At 34.2% G+C, this 20,564-nt stretch overlaps 2 protein-coding genes across 2 annotated transcripts; both read left to right on the top strand.

Moving 5' to 3' along the window:
- The first annotated feature begins 158 nt into the window (after positions 1–158).
- Positions 159–5,175, top strand: LOC136809613 (mesencephalic astrocyte-derived neurotrophic factor homolog). The gene is made up of 3 exons (XM_067066158.1): positions 159–387; positions 3,316–3,440; positions 3,975–5,175. Exons 1-3 carry the CDS (start codon positions 300–302, stop codon positions 4,275–4,277), a joined length of 516 nt encoding a protein of 171 aa, XP_066922259.1. The 5' UTR covers positions 159–299; the 3' UTR covers positions 4,278–5,175.
- A 567-nt stretch (positions 5,176–5,742) lies between these two features.
- On the top strand, positions 5,743–10,386 carry LOC136809731 (uncharacterized). Its single transcript, XM_067066282.1, has 2 exons — positions 5,743–5,900; positions 7,058–10,386. The coding sequence occupies exons 1-2, from the start codon at positions 5,849–5,851 to the stop codon at positions 10,330–10,332; spliced, it is 3,327 nt and encodes a 1,108-aa protein (XP_066922383.1). The 5' UTR covers positions 5,743–5,848; the 3' UTR covers positions 10,333–10,386.
- The last annotated feature ends 10,178 nt before the right edge of the window (positions 10,387–20,564 follow it).

The following is a 20,564-nucleotide window of genomic DNA, read 5'->3' as shown; positions in this document are numbered from 1 at the left end:
TCAGCAAGAATGAGACGGAAGCCGATAAATTTTGCTATATGTTTACACCAATCAACGGCCGACACACAAAGTAGACCATGATGTAATCAAAATGGACAAACTCACTAGAAAAATATCACTTGAAAAGCTTATAAATTACCATTGCTTTGTGTGACTCGATTTGCGAAGCGAGCGAAATCGAAAATTCTCGGAAATTTCAAAACACGAAGTCACTTTCAAAAAAATTTTAAACAGCAAAAAACCTGGTAAATTTTTGGTGTTGTGAATTTGGTTAATACCAATTGGATACCAACATCAAAATGAAGTATATATTTTTAACCCTCGCTGTTATTTATATAACTCAGTTTCAATTTACAGAGGCAAAGCTCAAAGAAGGAGAATGTGAAGGTATATTTTCAAGAATTTTGATTTAAATTTTATAAAGGAAAGGTCAGTCGAAATTTCAAACTCGACTCATTTTGACGTTATCTTCTTTATTTCTATCCATTTATTTGCATAAGCCTAAAAAAGCTAACATTGCAAATCACACATCGCTTCTGAACCCCCCACCTCCACAGATAATGTCAAGTGATGTATACCAGACGTCCGCGCTTGATAGGATCGATCATCGGAACGGCTCGATGATGATGTATCGATATGTGATCGATGGATTACTTAACGATCCGGATAGGAGATCGATGGAAGATTCAGCCATTAAAAAGTCTTGAGTATCGATCCTTCGTTGATCCATTAAAGAGCTGCTAGTATTTCACGTGCGTTTGGTTTGGGAACGCGAAACACGAACGCAAACTACCCATGTCTAAACTTTTCAATATATCTCCAGAACTAACAGATTTTTTGAAATTCTGTAAAAAGGTCTGAGTTCCTGAATAGTTTTACTATGTTCTATGGAAAAATCATAAGCATCAGTCAAATACTCGTTCATCTATTTAAGATTGAAGACAAAAATTTGCGAAGAAAAATATACCTTGAGCACAAAAAATGCTTTTTTAAACACTTTTTTCCACCGAAAAACAAATAACTTTTACAGACTTACCTTCCCCAAACATTGAAGAAGCCTCTACTAATTAAAGTAAATGAGATAAGATAAGATAAAACAAAACAACCTTAAAATCAACCAGAATTTACAACCTTTCGTCCAAAGCAAAAACGTGCTTTTCTCGCCGCCATCTTGAATTTAAAATGAGAATTCTAGAGAATTCCATTCGTTTCCAGCTCCCGCGGTCTTTTTTCATCCAATCAGATCGCGCGATTTCACTTTCGCTTTCTCTAGTCCAATAAGACTGCGGGATTTGAGTCATGTGACTTTTCTATTAAAAAACCCGCGTGAAATACAGGGGGTCAAAAATAGAAATACAAGGGGTCACACTACTGGCTACAGGAACTGAAAGCAAGCAATTAAGGCCAATATTTTTGGTTTTTCTGAAGGACAAAAGGTATAGGAAGCTTTACTGAAAGAGGGATAAGGCTGGGACAATCTATTTAAAAGATATGGACATAAAAAAGGCACTTTTTTGGGTGATAATTAAGATTTTACTTAGAAACTTTAATTCTCTTACCCCCGGCTCGGCCCCCCCTGATATGAGCAAGGAAACCATAATGGCCACCCCTACTGAAAATTTCAGATCAAAACAAACAAGGAATTAATTCCTGTAACTCGAAGAAAATTGGAAAAAACTGGTTTTTGACTGTTTCTGATCCTAAAGTGCTATTTTTTGGTAAAAGCTATACAATTTATGTTTGGATTTCTAGAAAGCTTACCCATTCATTGTTAATACATTTTTTATTTGAAAGTAATCTCTTCATGGAATAAAAAGATATAGTCAAATCTTGTAGGGTCATTTTTCAAAATTTTTTTGCCAAATTCGATTTTCGCATTTCGCCATTTTACCCTACGCAAACGCACGTGATTTCAATCGAGTATATCGATTCGTCATCGATCGTTAATCGATCGTTAATCGATTCGTCATCGAGCGTTAATCGATTATTTGTTATCGATAGTTAATCGATTTGTTATCGATCGTTAATCGATTTGTTATCGATCGAAAATCAAGATCGATAAAAGATTGATGATAGATCCATAAATAATCGATAACTAATCATAAGCTTAAAAAAATCTTGAGTATCGATCCTCTATCGATCTGCTATCCGGATCGTTAAGTAATCCATCGATCACATATCAATCCGTCATTGAGCCGTTCCGATGATCGATCCTATTGAGCGCGGACGTCTGGTGTATACCAAAACTTTGATGAAAAAATGGCGACAACTTTTGGTATACATCGCTTGACGTTATCTGTTTGGGTGGGGGGTTTAGGGGATAACGTCAATTTGACGTTATGTGTTATCAAATGAATATGGACGTTAGAAATTAGAAAGTTAAAAATTTACAGAAAATCTCATCCCAAAATCTCTAATATTTCAGGAGCTATTAACGATAGCTTCACCCCAGAACAGAAACAGCCCCCCCCCCTAGTACGAATAGGGTTTATTTGATGATTAGTTTTTTTTTTAGGTTTGGAAAGAAAAAAACATTTATCTTGTTAAAATGTTAACGTTTTGTTAAAAAATGTTGTAAATTTAAAGAAAAAATTTGCATTAAGTGCATATTTTAACTTCCTGAAAAAAGTAGAATGCTCTAGTCCGCCAACGTGGTACGTTTCGAAAGCTAAACTATTACGGAGGAAAATAAAAAAAAAGGCTGATAGCTGTCTCAGGTGGCTAGCGCTTTTGATTTTAGTATCCCCCGGTAAAAAAAATTTCCATACCGTGAACAAGAAGTTTGAAAAAGCGCACCCGCAAGTGCAAAAGAAAGCTGAATAAAGAACTCTTGTTTTTTACCGCTTATTAATGTTGCTGCCTTCTGAGAAACTGTCTTGGGATTGTCATGTTTTATTTTAGGTTTGTTCTTTTCTATAACAGATTTCGTTAAAAGATTTTGTTTTGTTTTGTTTTGAAAAGAATTCAAATGACTTTAAAAATCAAAAGGTTGTTAATTACATTCGAAAACATAAAACAAAAGAAAAGAGAAAAAAAAACAAATAGTTGGGCAAGTCAAGGCAGAAATTATAATCTATCAATCAAAACAAACTTATTGAACAACTCGAAGTCATATTTTCAAAACACAAACAAATGGAAAATGAAAGTGGTGACACACAACATACAGAGCACGGCTATTAATATATAGATTAGAGAAGCCATTAAATCCTTGTCTTTTTCTGCGTGGGAAGTTAAATTTTCCTCAGAATCTATTAAATCAAAAGACCACAATAATGATTTTACAGATTTTATGTAAATATATTTTTCTTTTTTCAGTTTGTATCAAGTTCTTAACGAAATTCGAGAAATCCTTATCAGATGATGACAGAAAAAGCCAAGATAAGCTGACAGATAAATTAAAGAAAGCATGTGGGAAAGCCAAAAATAAAGATAACAGATTCGTGAGTTAACTTTACCTGGGTACTTTTCTTTGTCACCTAGGCCAGGGTGGTACTAGGATTGTTAGCTGGCGGTTATGTGCTGCCTAACTTTCAACCCTCTGACCCATAGTGGGACTAAAATTGAGGAAAAATGGTCAAATTTTGTAAATTTTACAACCCATTTTGGGAATAGTTTGTCCAAATTTAGATTTTTCATGGGGCAAAACCAAAAAGTTGAAATGTTCCTATTTTTCGACCCGTGATGGCACTGAAATTAAATTTTCTGGTTTTCCAACCCTTAAAGGGACTTCCAAGGTTCCTTAAAGGGTGGCACAAACCTGTACCCTTCACTGACCTAGTTCCCCCCTCCCCTGGGCATCTAGTTCAAGATTTGAGAGTAAGTCTTAAACTATTTAACATCATATTTCTAAGGTTTACCTAGTTCAATCTGTGAAGATACTCGGACAGGGTGATAATATTTGTTACTTGGCTCAAATGCACTTAAGTAATGCAGTGTAATTTTTAGTTATTAATATTTTTGCCGTTTTTCCTTAGTGTTACTACGTTGGAGGAACGAAAGATGCAGCCACTTACATTCTCAAAGACATTACCAAACCTATTGGATTCTATAAACCAATCACTAGTATTTGTGAAGCACTAAAGAAGAAAGATCCACAAACTTGTGAGTTGGCATATGAAAAAGAACTCGATTGGAAAAATATCAACTTGAAGAAAATGAGAGTTAAACAATTGAAAAATATTTTGGCAAATTGGGATGAGACTTGCAGTGGATGTTTAGAAAAATCAGACTATATTAAACGTATTGAGGAGGTCAAAAATCGACACGTTGAATTATAAACTTCTATGAAGAACTTTTTGTAAACATCAACAAGACACGTTAGAGAGAATCTTTTCTACGGGATGTTTTCACTAAAACAACATATTTATGTCATCTTAACAAAGCTTTATTATACTGATAAATTCATTGCCACCCAGGTTGTTTACCAGAAAAAAAAATGGCTTTTAGGTTTGATTTGATTCGATTTGTTGAGTGTCAATAATTAAGAAATACGTTAACAATTCTTTTTGAAGACATTGTTTTGTTTTTTTGTCATAAAGTTTAGTGATCAAAGATTCTTGTCAATTTTTATAGGTTTTTTTTTTCAATTTCACTCTAGTGTTTTCAATTTAAACGTTTTTAATTGCCAGAGTGCTTTTAAAAATTGAGAATTTTCATCAAAATTTAGTAATATTGAAAAAGATTTTTAAAATTTTGAAAAATTTCGGCAGGGCTCTGCTTGGTTATAAAAGATATTGTTTACACCCCCTTCTCGCAGACCCGGTAGAATTCTTTCAGCCAGTAGGGATAAAAATCACGGATTGAAACTAAATGGGATTGATATTCCCATGTTTTTTATTGCTTTGGATTTGAATATCATAGATTTCAAGTCAGAAAATTCAATGGGGATGCGAAAAATAGCACAGTATTTTGCAGTGAGGATTTGTTTATTTGGTTATTTTCAGTGGGGACAAAAATTGGAGTGTAATTTTCCACTGAGGACGATATTTTGGCCAATTATCCCAGTGGAAGGGATTTCCACTGGGTCTGTGAGAAGGGGGTGTTTGTCTTATTTTATTAATATCTAGAAATGTTTTGGAAATTTTTTATAAACTATCTATCTGTTGTTATATTTAAAAAACTAGATATTTTTTTCGGTTCAAGCAATGAAAAATTCTGACACTAATCAGAAACAAATACCTTGAACTTTGATTCTGAAACCTGAAAATTCTTTGAACTGAAACCTTAGAATTAGAGAATTTGAATACACGGGTTGCAGATATCAAATCACGCTTTTACTCGAAATATTTATGCGTTTGTTACATGACCTTCACTTCTGCTTGGCTGGAATTTATCAACACTAATAAAGTAACATGGGAATGAAATCATGTGAACATTTTCGAGTAATCACGTGTTTTGACTGCACTGCTAAAATTTTGCAACCCGTGTATTGAAGAATGAGAATTTGAATGTATTTTTAATCGCAAATATTATTTATACCACACCACCAGTCAGCTCAAAACTTCCACAAAAATACCAATTTTTGCTTTGGGTTTCAAAGCAATTTGAATTAGATCCCAGTCCCATTTGCTTATCATTTTTGAGCTGTTTAATACTGGTCGAATTATCAATCAAAGACGTATTTCCTTTCAAGTGAAAATATAATTCAGAAAAAGGTCATAATAAAATGTTCTTGTTTAAAAAAGGTATAAAGCTCTATTGACACAAGAAACATAACAAAAAGGATAGATATCGATTTACATAGAAAATAATAACAACGACATACATATGTATAGCAGCCGATGTTATGCGAAAGGAGAATAGAAATTGAGATACACATAGATTGAGAGATTCAGTAAAAAAACTCATAATGGTCAATGTCAAAATTTTATTCGTTTTACAATGCATCCAAATAATATCAGGTAAGAACCTAAAGTCTGCTGATTAGGTCTGATCAAATTTTCCATATAATAACTAACGCCTTTGGTTTCGGTAGGGTTCTAATAAAATCCTTTTTCAGTGCCTTTTTTTTGTAACACAATAGCACAATATTTTGCAGTGAGGATTTGATGATTTGATTATTTTAAGTGGGGACAAAAACTAGAGTATAATTTTCCACTTGGGACGATATTTTGGCCAATTTTTTCAGTGGGAAGGGAACGTCTGTGAGAAGGGAGTGTTAGTCTGGAAAGTTGGCGATGAAAACTAATTTGCTGAATCCGAATTTTATGGAAGATGGTGATGACTTCAGCAACGGGTTTGGTCGCCACGGCAGACGTTGCTCAGTTTTCTGTCCTAGTATTTTCATTGGCTTAGAAGTCTATCGATAATCGTCTTACAGGAGCTTTGGGAATTCTCTTTATCACTTCAAAAGAAGGAGGATGTTTTAGATGTAGATAGAAAAAGGGGGTTTGCACTTTTACGGTGTGACGGGATTGGTCCTATTCTAATACGGTATTACCGGATTTGACGAAAATAGAAACTGTATCTTAAAATCAGACAGTGACGGTATTTATAGCCTTATATTTTATAATTATGCCAGTAAATTTTAACCTCTACAAACTGATGTGACGGTGTTATTATTTTTTTTCAATTTTCGGGATTCCGGGATTCTGACGGGAAAATGGTATTTCTAACCCCTACAAACCCCCTCAGAAAAAGCAAACATTTTTTCAGCAGAAAGTTCATAATTGTTTTACTTCCTAACCTAAACTCGCTAAGGTGACAATTATTGACGAGTGTTGTGGATGTTGTGGAAGGCTCAGAGCCTATACTAGACGTTTTTTCTACGCAATTAACGTCTATTCCAATTTGCAACTTTTTTCGAATGTTTGGAACCAAGGTTTTCAGGCTCCAAACATTAGATTTTTTGAGGTCACTATAAACTTTTGAAGCTCTTGCAGTAGGAAAAAATTGAATTTGCGTCAGGACACTTGAAAGCCTTTCCTTGTTTTTCTTTTCAGAAAATCGTGGAACTTTTCAAGAAATGGTATGGAAAGTCCCGGTTTTTGGTGAGGTGCCTATATTGTTTCAGATCTGGCTGTGGTAATTTCATTTCTTATCTTTCTTTACATTTTAGGTTATATAACTGAGTCAAGATTCATCTACGTCTCGCATAACGCAAACAGCACAGACGAAACAGACTGTGGAACAATTATTCATCCATGTCAAGATTTGCAGCAGGCCATCAGCACATCTAATGAATCAGACTCTATTCTCTTAGATGTTCAATATATCTATACCCAGAATACAACAGTAAAGATACCACATACTTTAACAATCTCCAGTTATTGTGATTCTGAAGGCGATAACAATTGTAGCAGATTGGCTATCATTGAATTCAAGACTCACAAACACTTATTGGAAACTTTCAGTTCATTCTCAATTTCAGGGAATTTGACGATAGAGAACCTTTCTATAAAGATTTTCCAGACCCATCAGAATGATTACATCTTATTTACCACCACTTATGACAAAAACACTTCATACAGCAGCAATGTAACTTTGCGCAAGTCAAGCGTTTTCGTACCAGTAGTAGAACCCGATTTCGCTATTTTCAAAACCAATTTTTCGATTATTTTCCTGGAGGATTGTCTATTCTTTTCAAATGTTAATACAAATTATCAACACAATAATCGTAAGAAAGGGTTACTTGTCAAGAACGAAAATGGAGCAGAACGAATAAAAAGAATATTATACATTTCCAGATGCAAGTTCGTTAATTTCTTTCTTTATATAGATGCTTCAGAAATTGAAATGGATTTCAAAATAATAAAGAACACGTTTCTAGAATCTGGTATTATTATTTTCACCGATAAGCAGAGTAGAGTTGAATACCATGGGAATGTGTTTTATGACACGGACTTTAACCATGCTATTGGTTTAGAGGTTAACAATGAAGAGGTGATGGGGTTGAGTCAACTTATAATCAAAGGTTGTTATTTTGAAGTTACCAACATTATAATTGCAGGTTATTACCCAGCCAATATTTCCATTTCAAATATAACCATGAAAAGTTCAAGTATTGAAATCATATCCTATGTGTATGTGTTGTCATTGGGAAAAGTCATTATGAAATTGGCTGATTCAAAATTCGAAGGTCCTTTGACTCGATTCGAATCAGTAGCCTGTCGTTCAGTAGTCATTTATAATTGTGAATTCAAAAACACATACCGGGGTGCAATAAATATAAAGAATGCGGGTCTCGTAGAGATAGGGAACACACACTTTAATGATAACTACATCAGTCAAAACGTAATGGACATTGATTTCAGTACTTCAATATTATCCATAGTCACCATAAAGTCAAATATTATCAAAATCTCTAATTGCACATTCCTGAACAATACAACTCCGGCTTGGATGCCTCGCGCTTTTTATATCAGTTTTGTAAACGAAAATCCATATGAAAATCTACTAATATCCAATGTTACCATAAACTCTGGTAATTTGGATGAAATTAAAAATCTTGTTATTTTCGTAGAAAAATTGAACAATTTTTCGAACGCTGTAATTATCCGAAACACATCATTGCAATGCCAGCACTCGGATTATTATCTGCAGGGGGATTTGAAAACTACTCAAAATGATTATTTTCAACTTTGGTGTACCAAATGTGACGGTACAAGCTATAATGCATTTGATCGATCATATGTTGAATGGAACCAAGCTGGAAATTTACTGATCCATAACACAACATGTTTCCCCTGTCCATATCAAGCATTTTGTGTTAACGGGATCAAAAGTAAAGGTAATTATTGGGGAATTACTGATCAATCTGGACACGTCACTTTTCACCAATGCCCAGCTTTCTATTGTTGTCCTCGATTAAAGAAATGTAATTCTTATAACGCGTGTATGAACAACCGCCAAGGAAGACTGTGTGGTGAATGCAAGGTCAACCATTCGATCAGTTTGTTGAGCTCTAATAATAAATGTGTAGAATCTGAAATTTGTAAACCGAAATGGTGGTTTTGGTTGATACACGGTGCTGGAATTGTTTTTGCATTTGTCATTTTGTTATACTATAAAGATGTATTCATTCACATTAAAAAGACTTTCTCGAAAAGCATATTCAATAGACCTTCAAACCAACAAGCATTGTTGAAAACTGAAACGAGTTCTGACACAAATGATGAAATGGACGCTTCTTACTTACTGACGGACAAAGACAGAAGTACAGACCAACCGACAGGACAAACTTCAACAATGTTCTCTGGTTTAGTCAAAATCACATTCTTTTTCTACCAGACAGCTTCTATTATTCGCATCAATGCTCCTTCAAGGATAGAATACAAAATGCCGTATTTCATTGATATTCTAACATCTTTTTTCAACGTCAAAATTGATATCACATCGTCAGACTTAATTGAAATCTGCCCATTTCAAACCAAAATTGTTGCAGTCATGGAGCTATTCCGATTAAGTGTTATTTTTGGAGTTTTCTTTTTGATATTTGCAGCAATGTTGGTTTTAAAAGTAATCCGAAATTACCGTAAAACCCAGCATTTGAGATCTAAATTCATGACCAGATTGAAAGTCGGTTATGTCCAGTTAATGACTTTTGGTTACGCCAGCATTGCAGTGATATGTATACGGTCAATAGATTGTATTGAAATAGATGGGGCTTATTATATTTTCTACCAAGCAGAATTGGAATGTTATCATCAGCCCTGGCAAATCTTCGCCATGGTTGTAATTGCTGTTTGGGTTATTCCTTTTCCAATAGTATTGTTTGTAGGGAGTCGCTCCTTAAGATCATGGCGTATCACACCAAATGAGTTTTTGTTAATTCAAACCTTTCCTCCGACGGCCCTGGCAATCATTATCAAAAATCATTGTCGCGATAACAGGTTGAATCAATGGAGTGAGCAAATGTTTAACGAACGAAAACATATTCTAAATTACCTTAACGAGCCTTTCAGAGAACTTGAAACGAAGGATGATCGCCTGGAGAGAACTGTATGGGAACCGGTATTAATCTTACGTCGATTGATTCTTATAGTTATTACCACGTTTATCAGGTCACCAATAATGAAACTGTACCCAACTGGAATCATATTGGTTTTGTTCACGATACATGATTACGTTACAAAACCATTCAAAGATCCAACTCTTAATTTCGTTCAATTGATATCAATGTCCTGTTTAGGAATTTTAGTACTCTTTAATATGTTCTGGGCGCTATCAATAAACATAGATGTGCTGGGGAATACTGAATTTTACTTTTTTGGAGAGATTTTGCTCGTTTTGGAGTTAATCATGTTGTTGACACCAATTTGTCTTGTTATGTTTGGTGCTATTTTCAAATTAGGAAAATGTGTATATAAAGCATGTCTTAGAAAATTAGACTAAGTTTTATTCAGCTTATCCAATCAGTACATGCTGATACAATAGACCCTTTCATAAATTACGTCACGAACATCACTTGCCTCGTTTTGAAATTATTGTCATGGTGATTAACTCCCAACGGATTTTATTAAAACTGCTTTCTATTCATAAAATAGTTATTTAATGTCTCAAGGGATATGATCACCATGGTAATTGTTTGAATACGAGGCAAGTGATGTTCCTGACGTAATTTATGAAAAAGGTCTATTGGTATTTTCAAAGAACATTATTTAACGTATATCTTTTCATATGCTTACACAGCATTTTTAGCGTTGCACGAGCACATATTTTGAGAAATTCTTTAAATTGCCTTATCAGGGAAAATTTTCGTCGGGGAAAATTTTCGTCGGGAAAAAATTCGTCACTTGCTGGTAGTTGGTAAACACATTAAGGCCGGGGAAAATTTTCGTCGGGGAAAATATTCGTCACTTGTCCAAAATTTCGTCGCTTTTCCCCGACGAAGTTTTCCCCGATAAAGTAATTCTTTGTCAGCAAATGACGCTTCTTTATTCTACAGTTGACGCTTTCTATTTTGATTTTCAAGGAGGATTTTCATAGAATAAGGGAGGGAATCAAATGGTAGAGCCTCGTTGACGGTGACTTTCAATACCATGGAATAATGGAGCGTATTAGAGAGTGTCAACTGTGTATTATAGAATATAGAGTAATGGAGCGTATCAAATACTTGAAACGTCGAATTAGAGAGCGTCAACTGTTTATCATTGCTTGGTAAAAACATTTGATAGTCCGAACCTTTTGAAATTAATATTGAGACAATTTCATTCATTCAACACATTTTTATCCCCAAAGAATGTTAAAAAATTTTGCGTTAAGGAAAACCAAACGAATTTGTTGGTACATCCTTCTTTAAAAAGTCATTTAAAAAATTCATTAGTTGTAAAAATTTGACCGCTTTATTCTGGACAAATTGTTCATACGTTAAAGTATAGTTTTTGAATTTAATTTATATTTAGGGTAAAATGATTTATATACTGAAAAATAAAAATTTTAAGTTACAGTTGTCAGTTCCTATTAATTGCGTCAACTTGTGTTGTTTTGGTGATTCTGAATTAAAGGGCTCTGACCATAGTGAATTTTTCACATTTGCCATTTACAAAATATAGATTTCTGCCTGATGTAGCCAAAAAAACTATGGCATGTTATACATTTTCTGTTGAGCCAACTTTTGTTGAATCTGAAAATTAAAAAATCACAATGAAAAATTTTGATGAAGAAGAAAATGAAAACTTTTGCGAAGAACAGTATCTCAACTTTGAAGACCTTATTTTCGGCAAAAAAAAACATTTTGGAAAGACTTTTTTGCGTTTTTTTTTTGCGTTAGAAGGTGTATCTTTAACCAAACTAAAAAAAGATTTTCGGATAAAATTTTTGTAAAAGCTTTTATCGTCTCAAAATCTTGAAAATAGTGGTTTTTGACCAATTCTTCATCCCAATTTTTCGTACAAAAAGAGTCATAACTTTTGATACATCAATTTAGAAAATATTCCCGAAAAATTTCAAATAGTTTATTTTTTTGCGGGCAATTTAAAAATAGTTCGAAGGAAAAAAGTTAATTACTGTTATGCGCAGTTTTGTATTTTTTTGCGCAGTTTTGTAATTTCTTTGCGCACTTCTGTAATTTTTCTGCGTACTTTTGTAATTTTGACAAAACATTTTAAGCCCTTTTTCTCTCTGTTTCAGTGTTTAAAGTGACATACACGTTTTTTATAAAAACAAACTATATAAAAACATAAGGCTTCGATGGCCAAATCGCTAAGAACAAGTTAAGACCATTTTAAGGCTTTGCGAACTCTAAAACACCCGTTTTCTTAGAAAAATAGACAAAAAATACTCAAAAAATGGCGAAAATAAGAAACATGTTAAGAACATTTTTAGGCTTAAAACTCAAAAAGTTAAAAACATCCGAAGGCTTCAAAAATTTGGAGAGACAAGAGTAGAATATAAGCTTCACCCCCTTCTTCCCCCAGTGGCAATGTTGAAGAGCATTGGAATTTGGAAAGGTCGGTGGGACGGCCGTTCGCACTAAACATTGCCACCGGAAGAAAGGGGGACCTTTCCATCGTTTTCCCAGAATTTTCTAAGTATTTTTCTTAAACATTAAAGTCCATGATTGCGCCTTTAAAATGGATTCGGTTAGGGCTGTTCCTTTGCTTTATTTCTTTTGTTGAATTTTGATAATAACTACTTTTCTATTTGTTTTCGACTTTGTCTCCCGAATAGACGTCCCCCCAACCTCGTCCCCGTGTATCCCAGGCTTTATTTACGTTACTGATTACCCTGGTGTTGGCTGATGCGAGTTCCCCCTCTCAGAGGGGGAACTTCCTAAAACAATACGTCATAACAAAATCTGACGTTACAAAATTACACTGCAATGCAATGGTTTCAAACCCAGGTACGAATGAAATCTGACGTTTTGTTTTTGAATTACGTAATCTTACGCGTTCGAAAACCAGCCAATGCCAGGGTATTATTAAAAAAATCCACCCCCCGCTCTTATTAAGACCCCCCTGCTAATTAAATTCAAATAATTCAATATATCACAGTGTAGATAGACCTTAAACTTGTTAAAATTTTCCTTTTGTTGGTATTGGTTCTTATTTTACGTGCTCATTTGCTAAAATCTCTTTTTTGTTGTTGAAATTGATATCAGTTGAAAAAAATTCTGTCTTCAAATTACCCCCCTCTTATTCAATCTCCCCCCGCTTATTAGAATTTAGAAAATTTTCCTACCCCCTGTTTATTCGGACCCCCCCCCCCGTCTATTCGGAAGACAAGTACAAAATATCTTAAATACTTTAGAATATAGATAGATAGATAGATAGATAGATATGCCCTCCGATGCATCGGAATGTCAACGGATGTCCTCTCAGGTGTAGAACCTCCTGAGTGTCTCAGTACACCACGTTGTCTGGAATATCTACCCATTCTCTTGTATCAGAGTTATGGTACCCAATTCATTTCACTTGCCCAGTGAATCGTAGTGCCACGTTGGGTATCGAACTCGAGCCTCCTGGACAGAAGTCATGCACGATAACCACTATACCACTACGCCTTCAATTCAACTTTAGAAAATCGTAAGAAGAAAATGTGGGAGTGCTTTTTATTCACGCAACATTGAATTAGTTATTAAAAATAATTGTTAATTAATTTTTTCAAATTGAATATTCTAACTCTCTGATCCCCGAGACCTGACGTAGAACATTTTTAAACCTGGATCAGCAAATTTCATAGAGCTCATTGCTAGTCAGAATATAGAGGATAATTTTGACTTTTCTTATAAGAACAAACCATATAAGAACATAAGGCTTCGATTTTCGATACATACCAGATATTCGAAGATTTTGAGCCCGACCCCCCCCCTGGTATTACCGCAGCCAGTTATTATCCGGAACTAGTATATTTACCGGAGACTACATATCATAATACGCACATTTCTCTACGCATGCGCACTTAAAATGCAGCTTTCAGTCAAATCAAAATGGCGCTTTTTTACATGTCTGGAAATGTCTTGTGTTTTGCTTATCTTGTCGAGGTATAAAGTCACTCAGAGCTTTTATACAAATTCTAAAAGAAAGAATTAAAATTAAAGATCTTTTCTTGATCTTGCAGTAGTTTTTTTCAAAATTTAGCATCACTCTTCTTTGCTTCTTCACTCACACTTTTGTACGTATCATTTCATATTTGGCTTTTGCCTTTAACGCTTTATCATCATTTATTGTCGTTTGCTGGGAGAACGTGATGACAGACTTTTGAATAACTAATTATTCCAGCAGAATTTTTTTAAACAATTTTTGCAGTCCTGTTTGTGTTACGTGAAGTTTTTTCTACATTATTAAAACACTGCAAAACGTGTTATCTTTTACAAACACAGGTGTTTTATACCTAGGCTAGGTATATACCGTGAATTCAAAAAAGTACAAAAATACAAAAAAGTATTATTGAATCGACCCGAACATTTTGTTCGGACCATGTTCGGGCCATGTATTTAAGTAGTAGAATTTAATTTTATTTACCTTTCCTGGTTTATCATCATCCATTGTTAAATATTTTCATTAGACAAATTCAAAGTTCCAAATACCAGTTTGATTCACAAAGTTGTATAACAGTACAAAAAACAACCCAGAAAAATTCTACTTCGAATAGGAGAAGACCACGAGAAAAGGGAACGGGATAAAGAATAAAAAGAAGACCATATTTATGTAAGATTCAAATCATTCTTTTTAATAATTTTCCTAACTTAATTGGAAAATAGATGATTAACTTTTATATTTGAACAATATATATTTGAATATACAGTAGATGAAGATTTTTAAATTTGTTTGCTAAAATAAGGAATTTAAAATATAAATATTGGGTCCTGAAATTACACGCGCGATCGTAGCAAGTTTTCAAAAATCTGGCCCGAACATGGTCCGAAACTGCGCGGGTCACGCGCGGGCCATTTTTAAAAAGTATTACTCAAGAGGCCCGAACATGTTCGGGCCATGCCGTGGGTCGTCTGACCAATGCAATGGACCTTTTTTTAAAGAGGCAGCCATGTTGAATAATTATGTACTCCAGCATAAAAACAATGATACAGCCATGCATAATTACTGTACAGTATCATGCATATTTTAAAAATTATGCATGGCTGTATCATTTTTTATGCTAGAGTACATAATTATTCAACATGGCTGCCTCTTTAAAAAAAGGTCTATGAAAGCAGCCAAATGTCAAAACAAAAGAAGTACGGAGCTCTGCCTGCAGCTTTACTCTACCATTTCTGTTTTGATTTAACTTTGTATTTTAATGACCAGCCAGATCATTCATTTGAGGTGAAGGCTACTTCATAAAAGCGAAAGTAGACATCAGGGTAATTTCCAAGCACTTTTCCTTATTACCGTTTTGGTCTTAAAAATTGAGTTTAATGCAGTGGTCTTAAATGTCACTTGCAGTTAGGAATAAAATTACAAAAAATTACAAATAAAAAGAAACACCATAACTCTAAATTTGAGTCAAAGATAAAAAAATTCACTCCATTAAGAATTAGTGAATAAGGGATAAGATGAATGACCAAGAAAAATAAACAAAGACAGAGACCCGTCCACTAAAAGGCGGCAACCTGTCTAAAATCACTATATAAAATGGCTCCAAGATGTCCTATTTGCAATCGTGCTGTTGCCATATCACATAGAGCAATTGAATGTGATGGTTGCTCCAATTGGATACATATCAAATGTGGCCAGATCAGTCCAAAGCGATATGATGAACTTCAAATTTTGGAAACATTTAACTGGCTTTGTCCAAATTGTCACCGTATACCAACTGAAAACTTAAATGAACTCTTGAATAATGATACTGAAATTAATTTAGAAATTGATGAGGAAATGATGAAAGCGTTCAAAGAGATTGCTACAAAAATCAATGAAGGAAACGGAATAAAAGTTGCTCATCTCAACATAAATGGACTTCTTGCAAAACTAAACGTGCTCAAAGTTTTGTTGGAAGAAACTAATCTAGACATCCTTGCCATCACTGAAACACATCTTCAACCAGATACACCAGATGACAAAGTAAAAATTGAGAACTATGAATTGTTGCGTCGTGACAGAAAAACTGAAAATGGCTGGGGAGGAGTTATAGTTTACCATAAAAAAATCCTAAACGGTATTGAATATAAAACCTTAAATGAGACAGATCTTGAAATGACTTGGTTGGAATGCAATGTCAAATCACAGAGATTTCTTGTTTCTTGTGTATATCAACCCCCACGTGAACATCGAACTTTTCTTACCAAATTTGAAACCATTGTTAGTGAGATAACAACCAAGAGACGTAATGTAATTATTGTTGGAGATCTGAATATTGATATGTTAGAGGAAAACGAATCTAGTGCACCTATTCGAAATCAACTAAAAAAACTGTTAAACACCCGCAACTTACATAATGCAATCACAGAACCTACGCACATCACAGAAACATCCAAAACTCTCATTGATCACATAATTATACCAAATGCGATCAAACACAAGATAAATAATGCAAAATCAATGGATCCTGCAATTTCAGATCACCACCTTATATTCTGTTCATTCTCCGCAGTACAGATAAAGGAAAAACCGATGATAAAAACTGTTAGAAACTACAAAAACATTGATATAAAACAGCTGAAAAATGATATCTTGTCAGCCCCATGGCAAGTTTGTGATATATTTGACGATGTTGATGATACATTATATGTATGGGAAACCTTGTATAATAGTACTGTCAATGAACACTTCAAAGAACGTAAAGTCAAAATAAGATCAAAGTCACATCCATGGATCAATGGACTAATTCGTAAACAGTTAAACAATCGCTTCAAACTACTTAAAACAGCCCAAAAAACACCAAAGGACTCACATGAGTGGAAAATATACCGCAGAGCCAAAAATCACTGCACTAAAATTCTTAGAACTGCTGAAGCAAAATATTGGAGGGATAAATTTCAGGGGCTTTCTCCCTCAAGTAAAAACTTTTGGAATTGTATCAATGAATTTATCGGAAAAAGTAAACAACAGAATGTCGGCCCTCTAGAGGATGAAAAGGAGGTCCTTACAACCGATGAACCTATGAAATGTAATATTCTTAATAACTATTTTGCGAACATTGGGAAACTTGATAAAATACCTGAAAATTCAGACCTGATGAGCCATATTTACAGAGTGACACCTACAATATCGAATGTCAACTACAAATTCTACAAACTGAGCAGAATCTTTAAACATGTCTTCAAACCTAACAAAGCAGGAGGACACGATTGTGTAAATTCTAAAATAATGAGATTAATCGGTGAAGAAGCTTTAACTGGTCTTCACTATATTGCAAAGAAAAGTTTTGAAACAAATAAATTTCCAACCAAACATAAAGTGGCAAAAGTAACTTGTATTTTCAAAAATAAAGGGTCAAAAACAAAAAGCGAAAATTACAGGCCCATCTCCCTTCTTTGTTTACCAGGAAAGACGCTGGAGGCTATCATAGCTTCAGAAGTCGATGCTCATGTTTACCAACATCAACTCCTAAGTAATCAGCAATGGGGTTTTAGAAAGGGACGATCTCCAGAGCTCATGCTTATAAGAATGTGTAGTAGATGGCTCTCATTACTCGACAAAGGGAAATTTATTGGAGTTCTGCTAATTGATTTTAGTAAAGCCTTTGACAGCGTCTGCCATAAAACGTTATTAAAGAAAATCACTGCCATTGGAATCTCAGGTGACTTGTTCGAGTGGTGCAAAAGTTATCTAAGTGAAAGGCAACAGTTTGTTAAAATTGGAAATAGTAAATCAACCATCAAACCAGTAGAGCAAGGAGTTCCACAGGGCTCCATCTTAGGCCCTAGATGCTATTCCTACCATGCGAATGACCTTCCAGATGCAACAAAATCAGAAGATACTCTTGAGGATGAGAATCAAGATGAAACGGAAATGTTTGCTGACGATACTACAGAATCCAGTGCTGCAGATACTATTGATGAATTGATACCAAAAATCCAAGCAGCTGCCAATAAACTGCACAATTGGTCAGCTTTGAATGGAATGATAATTCATCCTGGAAAAACGAAAAATCATGATCATCTCCAAACGTAAATTTATTGGTCCACTGCAGAACATCACCATGAAGGGAAGAACCTTGAAATTGTGGATCACCAGAAGGTTTTGGGAACCACCATTGATGATTCCTTATCCTGGAGAGTACAAATTGATAAAAACGAAAAGCACTATCGCACAAAAATCAAAATGTTGAAACGTATGGTTATTCTTGGTAATGTTGTCATGTCAAAATTTTACTTTGCAACGATTATTCCATCCGTTACGTATAATATAACAGTATGGGGCAACAATAATGTTATCTTGAAAAAGCTAGAAATTCTGCACGTACGAGCTGCTAGACGAATATTCCAACCACCTGACCATTTGTCTGACGATGAGGTACTAAAGGCAGCTGGATGGATGAGTATTGAATATTTGTATAAACGAAGACTGTTATGTCTTATGCACAAAATATTTTACAGAAATATTGATTCAGAACTATCAAATATGTTTTGTATTTTGAACTCAAAATCTACTCCTAAACGGAGGGACAATCAAGTAAAAATTGCTAGTCAATTCAAAACAACAAATCAAAATACTTTTGTCGTTAGAGCTTCAAAGATATGGAATGCAATGCCGAATGAACTTACCAATGTGTCAAAATTTGACATTTTTAGGAATAAATTGAAAAATTTTAAAGATAAGATCAATAAATTTTCTTTTACATATAACTCATACAATATTAGAGATGACTATGTATTTATTTAGTTAATCTTTATCAAACAACTTACACATCATTTCAGTCATTTCCTATGAACTTTGCGTTACATTAAATTCTTTGATTATGAAACATAAACTTTGAAGTCCTATCTTAGCTATATTCTTGGTAAACAAAACAATTCGTTTGCTTAATTTCCCTATCTCACTTTGATGACCTAGATTTTAAAATTTTATTATTTTTTTTTAGATACATAGCTTTTAATTTTATATTGCACATGCGTAGGTTTTTATGACTCATAGGTTACATTAGGTTAGCTCAAGTCTAGTTCTAATTAACTCCTATAACAAAACTAAATCTCACTTAAGCCACATAAGCTTATCAAGCTTACTTTTTTCTCTGGTTAACTATCCTTCAGAAATCTCTGCACTAATAATTCTTTTATCTCTATTTACAGCATATACATAATTTTAATACATTTTAACTATTTTTCATTTGTAATATAGTCCTTAGTTGCAGGTCCACATCAGCTTAGTCTGCGTTTTTTTAACCTGCTTTATCAAATAAATAAAAAAAAAAAAAAAAAAAAAAAAAAAAAAAAAACATTTGGCGAGTTCCTGTACTCGGCCGCAATCAAAAAAATCATAACGTCACTCAATAAAAAATGGCGTTCGTGTCTTTTCGCACTTTTTTTAGCCTAGACAATGTAGCAAACATAGTAAGTATAAGCACACTGTGCTTTTAATTGGCTGACAATTTCTTTTGCGTCGGAAAAACTTTTTCAAACTTTCAGCGATGATTGATCAAACTGTTACAATGAAAATTATCCAGCGCATTTGTTATCTTCTTACCTTCTTCATCTTTAATGAAGCACTCAAAGTTTACTGAAAGTAAGCACATAAGATATTCTTATAATTAATGATATTCATTTAAACACACTTCGTTATGCGCTGCGGTGGAGTGCATGACGTAACTCGCGCGACAACTAACTCGCCTTCTGTTGGAAGATCATATTGGGCGTTTTGGCGTTACCACCCTCGACGCAGCGAGGGCCTTTGTCTTTCCACAACTCTTTCCACCATTTTAGATGGGGCGAACCCGAAAAAAATTTTTGTTTCCGGTCCACCGGCCGGGTGAAAATTTATTTCGTCGTCACCCGGCCGCATTTTTTTTCGTACATCATCGTTAGGGTTAGGGTTAGTTTGTTTGTTTGGAAAACTTTCGTGAATCAGTTTTTGAGGCGTGTGATTTATCGCACGTGATATTTTATATTCTACTGTAAAATGCACGCCTAGAAACCACTTGGAATGAAGGTTTTATCCTGATCATTGTTATAGAAATGAAATTTTATTAATCTCAAACTAAACCCTGCATTGTTTTTGTTAATTCTTGCTTGCAACTCAACTTTTAAGAATGTTTTTTTATATACAACTTGGTTTTTATAAAAGAATCATGCTGATTTGTGAGTAAAATAAATAGAAACATTCACAATGTGGGGACTTTTCAGTAAGTAAACAGCTTTGTTTTTATAAAAGGAATCATGCTGACTTGTGAGTAAGATAAAAAGAAACATTCATAAAGTGAGGATTTAAAAAATTGGGGAAATGTTTCTCTCACTCTACTTTTTTCTCAAAAAAGTTCACTTCGTAATCACAGTTTGGAGCCTTTAGCAATTGAAGATAAATATTCAAAATGAAAGAGAGTGTTCTTAGAGATATTGAATATTCAATTGTATTTGAATAATCGCACGCCTAGACCACTATAAATTAAAATCTAGGCGTGCGATGATCACACGTGAATTTTTCTTATGCCAAAGCCTGTAGCGGTATCAAGTTACTACAGATTTAAGGTAAAGAAGACCAGCATTTTAACTTCTACGAGTGCTTTAAAAAATCGTGTTTTGGGATCGA

Source organism: Clytia hemisphaerica, unplaced genomic scaffold (assembly GCF_902728285.1).
Source record: "Clytia hemisphaerica strain Z4C2 unplaced genomic scaffold, Clytia hemisphaerica genome assembly, whole genome shotgun sequence".
NCBI lineage: Eukaryota > Metazoa > Cnidaria > Hydrozoa > Leptothecata > Clytiidae > Clytia > Clytia hemisphaerica.
This window is presented reverse-complemented; position numbering and strand designations above follow the sequence as displayed.

Coding starts and splice junctions, on each gene's coding strand:
- LOC136809613 (XM_067066158.1), top strand. CDS start 300: ATGAAGTATATATTTTTAACCCTCGCTGTTATTTATATAACTCAGTTT. Junction 388..3,315: donor CAAAGAAGGAGAATGTGAAG/GTATATTTTCAA, acceptor TTCTTTTTTCAG/TTTGTATCAAGTTCTTAACG. Junction 3,441..3,974: donor AAAATAAAGATAACAGATTC/GTGAGTTAACTT, acceptor GTTTTTCCTTAG/TGTTACTACGTTGGAGGAAC.
- LOC136809731 (XM_067066282.1), top strand. CDS start 5,849: ATGGTCAATGTCAAAATTTTATTCGTTTTACAATGCATCCAAATAATA. Junction 5,901..7,057: donor ATGCATCCAAATAATATCAG/GTAAGAACCTAA, acceptor TTTACATTTTAG/GTTATATAACTGAGTCAAGA.